General features: G+C 40.1%; 2 protein-coding genes across 4 annotated transcripts in view; one reads left to right on the top strand and one right to left on the bottom strand.

The window, feature by feature from the left end:
- lmod2a (leiomodin 2 (cardiac) a) overlaps positions 1–4,049 on the top strand; it is a 5,268-nt gene extending 1,219 nt beyond the window's left edge. The window contains exons 2-3 of the mRNA XM_059335022.1: positions 1,701–2,921; positions 3,841–4,049. Of these exons, the coding sequence (XP_059191005.1) occupies positions 1,701–2,921; positions 3,841–3,861 (1,242 nt within the window). The 3' untranslated portion in view covers positions 3,862–4,049. The remainder of the gene's footprint in view (positions 1–1,700; positions 2,922–3,840) is intronic.
- A 3,540-nt stretch (positions 4,050–7,589) lies between these two features.
- Positions 7,590–10,023, bottom strand: part of wasla (WASP like actin nucleation promoting factor a) — a 37,104-nt gene continuing 34,670 nt past the window's right edge. For all 3 annotated transcript variants that reach the window (XM_059335143.1, XM_059335142.1, XM_059335145.1), the window contains 2 exons: positions 9,885–9,993; positions 7,590–8,731 (listed from right to left, as the gene is read on the bottom strand). In XM_059335143.1, coding sequence (XP_059191126.1) covers positions 8,670–8,731; positions 9,885–9,993 — 171 coding nt within the window. In that variant the 3' untranslated portion in view covers positions 7,590–8,669. The remainder of the gene's footprint in view (positions 8,732–9,884; positions 9,994–10,023) is intronic.

The following is a 10,023-nucleotide window of genomic DNA, read 5'->3' as shown; positions in this document are numbered from 1 at the left end:
CATCTGAACATGCAAAAATGACATGTGGGGTTCCCCAAGGCTCCATTCAGGTGCCTCTTCTGTTTAACATCTACATGTTGCCACTGGCTCAGATCATGAAAAGCAACAAAATATGTTACCATAGTTATGCAGGCGACACAAACATTTACATAACAATATCACCAGGAGACTATAGTCTAATACAAGCACTGAGTAGATGCATTGAGCAAATCAACGATTGGATGGCGCAGAATTCTCTCCAATTAAACAAAGAAAAAAAACAACAACAAGGAAACAAGGAAGGACGATTAAAAGTTAGCACCCAGCTTCAAATGGTAATGCTAAAAACCACAAACCAAGCCAGAAATTTAGGTGTAGTCATGGACTCAGACCTGAACTTACGAAGTCAGCCTACTATCACCTAAAGAATATATCAAGAATTAAAGGACTTATGTCTCAGCAAGATTTGGAAAAACTTGTCCATGCATTTATCATTCAGAACGCTCGAGTCCTCACTAAGACCAAAAAAGTAGATCATATTACTCCAGTTCTGAGGTCCTTACACTGGCTTTGTATCTGTCAAAGAATTGATTTCAAATTACAATTGTTGGTCTGCAAAGCACTGAATGGTTTCAGGCCAAAATACATTTCTGACCTTCTGCTTAACTACAAACCACCCAGAACTCTTCTATCAGATCATCAGGGACTGGTCTGCTCTGTGTTCCCAGAGTCAGAACTAAATATGGAGAGGCAGCGTTCAGTTTTTGTGCGCCACATATCTGGAACAAACTCCCAGGAAACTTTTATATTTTTTCTTTAATATTTTATTTGCTTGTTTTCAGTCTTAAAATTGTATATTTGAATGTAATCTGTATGTGTCTTTTCAATGGCACTTCTTTAAGGCACTTTGAATTGCCCTGTTTTTGAAGGGTGCTATGCAAATAAACTTGCCTTGCCTATAAAACTATTATACAACTAATTATATATACTATTATATAACTAATTATATACTCTTTTAACTGTGAGAAAATATCAGAACATGCAATATTTTGAATAATGAACCGATTTGAGTGACAAGAATAAACCGTCTCACTCTGACAAACTGAGACTCGTCTGGATCAACACCCCGACAGCACTTTTGAAAGAAGAAAAAAATCTGAAAATGGATTCAGTTTCAGTTTGGGATTAAAGGAGAACTCCAACTATTTTTCACATGAATATCAGTTATCTCGTCATGGTTAGCAATTTCCATCTCTGCAGGAGGAAATCTCAGGTTTGAGACATCAAATGTATATGGAGGTGTAGAGTTGGAAAGAGTTTAAAAATAAGATTCAGTGTTTTCAAAACCTGACCCATTCTAGGGACTAAAAGCAGGAATATAGCTGTGCATCTATTCTTACAAAAATGTGTTTTATTTTTTTATTCGTCTCAAAGAAGTGCTCCTATTTTCTTAAAATTCAATAGTAGATCACTGGAATAAAATGAATGAAAAATTTAAGTGCAAAGTGTCCAGAGAAGCTTAGGTTGTTATTATTATGTACAAAAGTGTCACATGTATCTAGTTTACTGGTGTTGGTGGAAAACAGTCTAAAAATATAGATGGTCGGAGAAATGCCAGCTTTAATGACTGTCTGCCAGCGTTGGAGAGGGCTCTTAATTAAAAGTCAGAGGCTGGAGAATGTCAGGGTTTGACCTAATTTTCTGTTCTGTTACAGGCGCAGGAGGGACGACCTGATGACAGCAGAGGGGAGCGAGTGACAGTGACCACCAGCAATGTCGGCAAGACTCTGGACAGCACCAAAAATACACAAAATTGGAAGAAAGTGCCAAGTGTCTTCAGCAGAAATGGTACGAAGAAAGACGAGGTGGAAAAGAAAGACGAGTGTAAAAAGGAGGATCAGATCAGGAGTAAATGTCCTCAGAAGAATGCCGTGACGAAAGGCTCGAGGAGTGAATCCAGGAGGACTGAAACCACAGACCAAAACCTGAACACAACCTGTGACAGAGCGAGCGGGAACCCGATCATCATCGACGAAACCTTGGAGCAGATCCTGCGTAACGACCCCGCCAGAAGCGAAGTCAATCTCAACAACATTGAAGACATTTCCCAGGAAATCTTGCTTCGTTTCGCAGAGGCTCTGTGCACAAACACTCACGTCAACGTCTTCAGCCTTGCCAACACCCACGCCGACGACCGGGTCGCGTTCGCCATCTCCAAGATGCTCTGTGAGAACCGCATCATCAGAAACCTGAACATCGAGTCAAACTTTGTGTCTGGTCAGGGCATCCTGGCTCTGATGGCGGCGCTGCAGCACAACAGGACACTGGTGGAGTTGCGCTTCCACAACCAGAGGCACATGTGCGGCGGGAAGGTGGAGATGGAGATGGTGGAGCTGCTGAGGGAAAACACCACTCTGCTCAAGCTCGGCTACCAGTTTGACCTTCCGGGGCCGAGGATGACGGCGACCAGCATCCTGACGCGCAACCAGGACCAACAGCGACAGAGGAGGCTCCAACAGATGAAGGAACAGAGTCCTCCAGAAGTGTCGGTGCAAGGTCCTGGTTCATCTGCAGAAAACAGACCGCGAAAGAAGCCATCACAATCTTCTAAGACTGTTGAAAATCAGAACAGAAATCCTCCACCTCCTCCTCCTCTGTCTTCAGACATGCCAACGAGGAAGATCTCCGAAATGGTCAAACTGCACGAAGTCCCGAACAGCACGAAGACTCAGTCGAACCAAAGGAAACCAAAGTCAAAGAAGCTCAAGAATGGCGCCAACGAAAAGGAGAGCGCAGATATTCTCAAAGATCTAAAGAACGCGTTGAGGCCGTCGCTGCAGAAGAGACGAGACGAACCATCACGCCTGCCCCCCCCTCAGAGGTCCAGCCGCGATGACCTGATGGCAGCAATTCGTGGGAGCAGCATCGGATCCTTAAAAAGGGTAAGACTTCCTGTCGAGGCTGCCACACACTTATCTGCCTTTGAAGGAATTTTGTTTTCTATGAGTGAAAGCATCACAGACATAATTCAGCCTCCAAAAGCTATTAGACCCCCTCAGTGTGAACGCCCGCTGTCACCAGATGACAGCCTCTGTCATTCCTCCACTCTGTCAGGTTATAAATAGTTTGACTTCTTCACTGCTGTTGATAAGACAGTTGGCTGCTGGTAACAGAGCAGATGAGTGTTGTTCAGATTTCCACCGAGTTTAGAGAGATTTAAACTCAATGTAGTTAGTCCAAAGTGCTTTGAAGGCTAGTGGGGGAAAATTAAGAGCTGAAAAAATGTATTATTTCATTAATAACTTTGATTAAGTTAACTTGGACAGAAAGCAACATAAATAAAACTAGAAGAACCACTTGGAAAGCACAGACCTCCACCAAGGCCATGACTATCTCGCAATGGACAAAAGTAGAAAATGATTTGTCTCCACCCTGTAATTTGGATCCACTCTAAAATGTAACCTGTTTTTCCTTGGTCCATGGTACACCCTTGCACAAAGTTTCGTGAAAATTGGGCCAGTAGATTTTCCATAACCCTGAAAAACAAACCAGCAAACCGAACCAAAAACAAAAGCTCCTCAGAGGAGTTAGTTATACGACCTGGTCATACCATCACAATATGATCCCACAGCAAAAAACTTGGGTAACAAAGATTTTAAAAAAACAAACAATACATGCACCAAAACAACTAAATCAGCCACAAATCATTAAGTCAAGTCATTTAAATGCAGCTTGATTAGGTTGCCAGATGTCCTCGGTCAAGTTTTGCAACATGTCGAGTTAAGTTATTTTTGTCTTAAACATCAAATCAGTTTTAAAATGAGCCATATCTTAACATGTGTGTGGTGTTTTTCATTTCAGGTGGATCTGTCACCGGCCTGAACTCACCTACTCCTCACACCTGAACTCCACTCACAGTGTATTGAAAATGTTTCATTTTTATTTCACACTAAAATATCACTTTTTAAACAGTATCTTATTTAACTTGTTACACGGCTTAGCAGCAGACGGCATTTCTGTATGTTTCCGACATTATTTTATTTTGTTACTGTGTGAAAAAGTCTGTGAATACTGATGTGTAGAGAAATAAAGTTAGTATGTTCTGAGTCAGTCTACAGAGTGTCTATTCTTCTGTTCTTTGGATTTAGAATAATGTTCTTAAAGTTAAAATTTTTAAGCTACAAAAGCTTATTTGCCTTTCAGGTCCTGCTGGGTAATTTGTATGGTTTGCTACTTTCAAAACAACTGTTTACAGTTTTTGCTTTTTCATTTTTTGTTCTTGTTGTTGAAGCATCCAACAATTTGCAAGGATTCTAAGACTAGTAATTACATCAATTTGTTTGTAGTCTTTTCAGATTTTTATGTCAAATTGGTGATATTTTTACTGGAATAAGTTTGAATATCAGTCTTGTCTTTTTCTTTTTTATCAAGGCTGCTGTACTGATAAATGTTCGGATAGAGCTGTGACAGCAGAGATAACAGATAAAAAAGTTTTTGACGTAGGCCTACATACACCTGTTCAACTAGTTGGTAACGCAAATATCTATTAAGCCAATCTCAATGTATTCAGGCATGCAGACATACAACCTGCTGAAGTTCACAGCAAGCATCACAATGGGGAAGAAAGGAAATTTAAGCGACTTTGAACGTAGCATGATTGTTGGTCTGAATTTCAGAAACTGCTGATCTAACAACTATCTCTAGGGTTTACAGAGAATGGTCCGAAAAAGAGAAAATATCCAGTGAGCGGCAGTTTTTCTGGGTCTTGTTGATGCCAGAGGTCAGAGGAGAATGGTCAGACTGGTTGGAGATGATAGAAAGACAACAGTAACTCTAATAACCATTCACTCACATCAGACCTTGAAGCAGATGGGCTACAGCAGCAGAAGACCACACAACACTTTATTAGTACACCTAATAAAGTGGCCGGTGAGAGTATATGTCATAACCACGAGGCTATCAGGATGCCCAGCCTGGTCTCACTACCAACTCCTAAAAGAATGCAGCTTTTTTAGAGTCTTCAACATATGAAACCACTGCACAAGGCACGTGTATGAGAAGTCATGTAAATGACATAATATAAATAGTGCAATGGTCTCTTCAGGGCAAGCAGGAGTGGAGTTGGATGGCTCAAATGAACCCCCGATCAATGTTCATGTCTCGTGTGAAAACCATAGTCAATATTGCGTCTGGTAGATGAGCATGGATTTCATTGTCTTGAAGTCTTACCCTGCTCTTACCTTAAGTCAAGTGGTTTTATTGCCTAAAGTTAATAATTTCCTGAGAACAAGGAGGTTTATTTTAAAAAGCTAGCATGCATGTAGGTAGGAGAAAGTCTAAAATCGAAGCAAAGAGAATGTTTGTGTCTGTATCATACAGATTCTTCTTGTAACACACAACATCTGAGAAAGATGTGATTACAGGTCATACAACAGCTTCACATGTTGGTGACCCGAGAGGAGGCTCTGAGTGTTTCGTAATAAAGACGCTCACAGAGGGATTAAACTCTACTACAAACTCACACAGAGCCCTGTTAAGTAAACCGACTGCAGCAGCTGCAGCTTACTGTCCATCAACACACACACATAAACACCCACAAATGCACCTCTGTCTTTGTGAGGACCTGTCATTGACATGATGCACTCCCTAGTCCCTTAATCCTAACCATCACAATTTAATGCCTAACCCAAACTTAAACCCAATTCTAATCTGAACTTTAAAACAAGTCTTAACCTTGAAACAGCCGTTAAAGAAGTGAGTCCTCGCTTTGTTGGCTAAAAACTATCGGTCCTCACTATGTAGGAAGAACAAGAACACACACACACTGGAGTTCATTAAACAGCTGTTCAAAGTAAATACGGACTCCCCTCGGAGAGAACAGTGCGACTCGGTGACCCCTCATTACAACAGTTCAACATTTAATAAAATGCCATGCAACTGTTAAGACACAAGTGTAATTGGAGGAAAATAAAGTCCTCCACTTGTGAAGTGCTGAGAGACACTGAAGCACGTCTGTCTGAGGAGGGGAACCTGCTGGCCGCCCACTTGTACTCACTGGATCACTTATTATAACAAGTGAATCCCTTAAACATTTATCCTGCGTCGACAGAAATGGACACTTTTTTCCCTGTCTTTAAATAATTAAAAATGTATGTTAAGTTTTTCTCTAACCGATAAATCGATGATTCCCAAAGTTTGGGCCGCTGCCCCTTTTGGGCAGTGAGAGTACTGCAGGTGAGCCACGAGAGGTCATTTGTAATAAACAAAGTATTTCCATTCAAATTTTGTAATTAAGTTTGAAATTACCATTATGATTTAATATTTGCATTTGAAAAATAACTTATAAAACTAAAGATTCAGCTCTTTGCTGGACTCCTTCACACATATTACATATTTTAAAAAAGCAACATTTACAATGCCTGATTTTTGTCCTATTGGAGTCAAACTTAACCCATGGCACTTACTCATGTGTTGTCTTCTGACTTAATCTTTGCTCGTGTTGTATGAACTCTCAAATGTACGTTGCTCTGGATAAAAGCATCTGTTAAATGAAATTGGAGAATAGAATTGAAAAACAAAGCCATGTTTTTTTTTTTTTTTTTTTAACATGTTAACTCTTCATTTATGACCCATTTTTGATCTGGAACATTTTATCTTATAATTTGTGGGAAAATAGTTCAAACAGTATGGCTGTCAGGAGGCAAAAGGAAAGCAGTTCATAGAAAATTAAGCAAAATGTATCATTTTAATTGCTCTTAATTTTTTACTTATTTAACTTAACCTACTGTCTTAAACCGCCCTCTAATTGTTTGTTCAACTGTTTTTGATGCAATATATTAGATGTTTGTGTGGATGGGGTAAGCTAAAAATGAAATGGCCTATTTGGTAATAAACTTATCTGAATCTGAATAATCAGAAAACTGTAACAAATCTTGTAAAAACAAAAGCAGATTTGTGATTGGTTGGGCCTTTCAGATTTAGTAATCTTTTTGGGAAGATTTTTGGTTTACATGAGTGATTGTGCAGATGAAAGACCAGATATGTTAAAATCAAGAATTTTTCAAGTAGTATTTTAAAATTTTTGTGTTATTCCTAACCTTGAAATGGTTAAAATTAAACATCGTCAAGGCATGCTTTAAGCCAGGAATCAGTCATGGTGCCAGTGGTGCCAGAGAACTTTAAGCTCTCCTTTATAGAGCAATTAAGAGTCCTGAATCTACCAGGAGCTGAACATATTCGACAAAAAACAAGAGACATTTCTCTGTAAATATTAACATTTATTTAAGTATACAATTTAGTATTCTCATTGCCCCCCCCTCCCACCCATCCCGACCCCTTTTCACAGGTTCGCTGTCAGTATCTCGGCTTCTCGATGCAGCATTAAGCCTCGCTGGAGGACGGTAAAAACTCTTAACACGAACAGTTAAAACGAGCATCGGTTATTTATTTTTCTCCATGTACAGACGGAGGATCGCAGGCATCGCCAAACCCACAAGCTGCTTGCAAATGCCACATTTGGTTCATTATTATTTGCTGTTTTACTATTCTCCATGAGGAGGCATTTACAGTCGCATTGCATAAAATTATACTTTGTTAACTGAAGGACGGAAGAGGATGAATGATTTTTTTAATATCTGTTACTTTTTTTGCAAGACGTGATATTTGTTTGAAATACCGACCAGAGCGCTGCTGATGTTTCCTCCTGCAGGAAATAACGGAATGACATCACAACAAAAACAACCAACCAGACATTAAGAACAAAACTTTCATAATTTCACAAATGCCACAGTGTGTGTGTGTGTCTGCGAGTTAATGTGTGTAGAAATGTTTTTGTATTAAGCCAAGGAAAGTGGAACATCGTCAGTCATTTAAATGTTTGTAGTCCCATTTAAAAGGTCACAAAACCTTTTAAAAGTGTCCATCGTCACTGTAACAAAATAAAAATTACTCGACAAAAGCACACCTGAAAAACACGAAACCAAACTATCATATAAACTGTGTGCAAATAAACGGCTTTAAATTCATAAAAAATAAAAGTTGAAAACCCACGTGAGGCGACAAGAGTCGCTGCATTTTGGTCAAAAGGATTTATGAAAAAATAACATGACTAAACTACAATTTATTAGGAAACTCGGAGGTACGAAAAGAAGCACAGTAAGAAAATAGTGTTATCTCGCATTTAAGCCGACCGCTGTCAAACACAAAGAGGATCCTGCCTGTTTGGTCACACGTACGTCTCCCTTTTCAGTTTCTGTAACGAGGAATGAAGACACGAGGAAATTAACATAAAAAAATATTTCCCATGGAGCACATGAAGACTCCAGCTCAGACTCCTCTGAGCGGAGCAGCAAGTGTTTTATATGATTGATTAGTGATAATGAAATGTAGCCGGCTGCGTCCCACATTGTGCTGATGACGGTGTTAAGTGCTTTCTAATGACAGGAAGTCCCAGGGAAAGTCTTTAACGATGAGGATGTGTGACGAACTCTACAGATTTAACAGATGAGGTATTGCACAGATTAATTATAATAATCATAAAAAAAAAGCAAAAAGGCAAAAATAAATATACAGCCAATTCATACAACATTAACATTACAATTTTAGTCAGATGCTGGAAGTTGTTTAGAAGATATTTTTAGTGTCGCAGTAGGTGCAAGGGGGAGGGGCGTGTTTGAGCAGGGACGTTTTCACTAGTCGTCCCACTCGTCGTCGTCTTCGAAGTCCTCATCTTCGTCGTCATCCTCGTCTTCATCTGGGAAAAGGAAACACACATTTAAAAGAGAACTTAAACTTTTTCACATTAACCAAATCGGAAGCGACAAAGTGAACGGGAACCAGTCGGCAACCTCCTGGTCTGAGCAGTGAAGCAAACCTGGAAGTGCCTTAAGTCTGCAATATTTCAAAAGTCCAACAGGCGGTTGAAAAAAGGAAGCATGGTCCTATCTATCTCCATACAAAATGAGACGACCTCCCACTTGATTTATTACCCCAGAAATAATTCTTGTGACAACATTATGGTCTCAATCGCTCGTTTTAAAATTTTCTTCAAGACATGATGCTGTAAATTTGTAAATAATTGTCCCATTTAGAAGGAAAAAGGACGATAAAGCAGCGTATGATTTGAGGTGTAGCTAAGTGCAAGCTGTCATCACGATAGAAGCAGAACAAAGGGTATCCATGGCACTGTGTACATCTAAACAGCTGTCAACTTGTTTGTCGCCTTTCCGTCTCAGAACTTTGATCCTTTCACCGTGGGTTTTCACTTCATGAAAGTTTATTTGAACATTTTGGTCATTTAAAAATGTCTTGTTCAGCATTTGGTTGTACTAAGACACTCCAATGAGTCGGCTGTTCAATTTTTCCGGTACATTTTGTTTTTAGACACAATCATAAATCCACCTCTCGCTCCTCCTCAGTCCAAATATGGTGTCTACCGGCTTCAAAAAACAATGATGGAGACGGACGTAACGGCAAAAAGGGCAGTCCACAAACCAGTGAGTGACCTCACGGTGACTACTTTTGTTCCCGTCATAGACTCTGTACAAAAAATAGATGAGAGTGGAGAATATGGTTTCTGCCAGAAAGGAAAAGTTTGGGGAAAATGCTGCAGGTAAGGAAAAGATAAAACTCTCAGGTCAGGTTAGCTTAGTACAAAGACAGGAACAGAGGGAAACAGCAAGCCTGGCTTGGTCCACAAGGGGACGAAAGTTGACCTAGCAGCACCTTTATAGCAGTCTGAGCTAAGCTAAGCTAACCAGGTGCTGACCTTAGCTTCACAAGAGTGTTTCCATCCTCAAACTACTCCTTCAAGTATCAGTGTATCTAGTAAAAAGCTCTCAGGCCACAGAAGAAACCCAAGAGGTTGTGGTGACACGATACGTTTGTCCCAGATAAGACAGAGTTACCTGAGGAATGGATGGCTTTGCTCCTCTTCTGCATCACTTCCATGAGAGCGCCGACGATGCCTGCGGTGGGAGCTGACGTTGGAGGGCCGGACTCCAAATTATCCGGCACCTAGAGACACACAAACAGATCCAGTCCAGG

This window comes from Centropristis striata, chromosome 6 (assembly GCF_030273125.1).
Source record: "Centropristis striata isolate RG_2023a ecotype Rhode Island chromosome 6, C.striata_1.0, whole genome shotgun sequence".
NCBI classification, from domain to species: domain Eukaryota; kingdom Metazoa; phylum Chordata; class Actinopteri; order Perciformes; family Serranidae; genus Centropristis; species Centropristis striata.
This window is presented reverse-complemented; position numbering and strand designations above follow the sequence as displayed.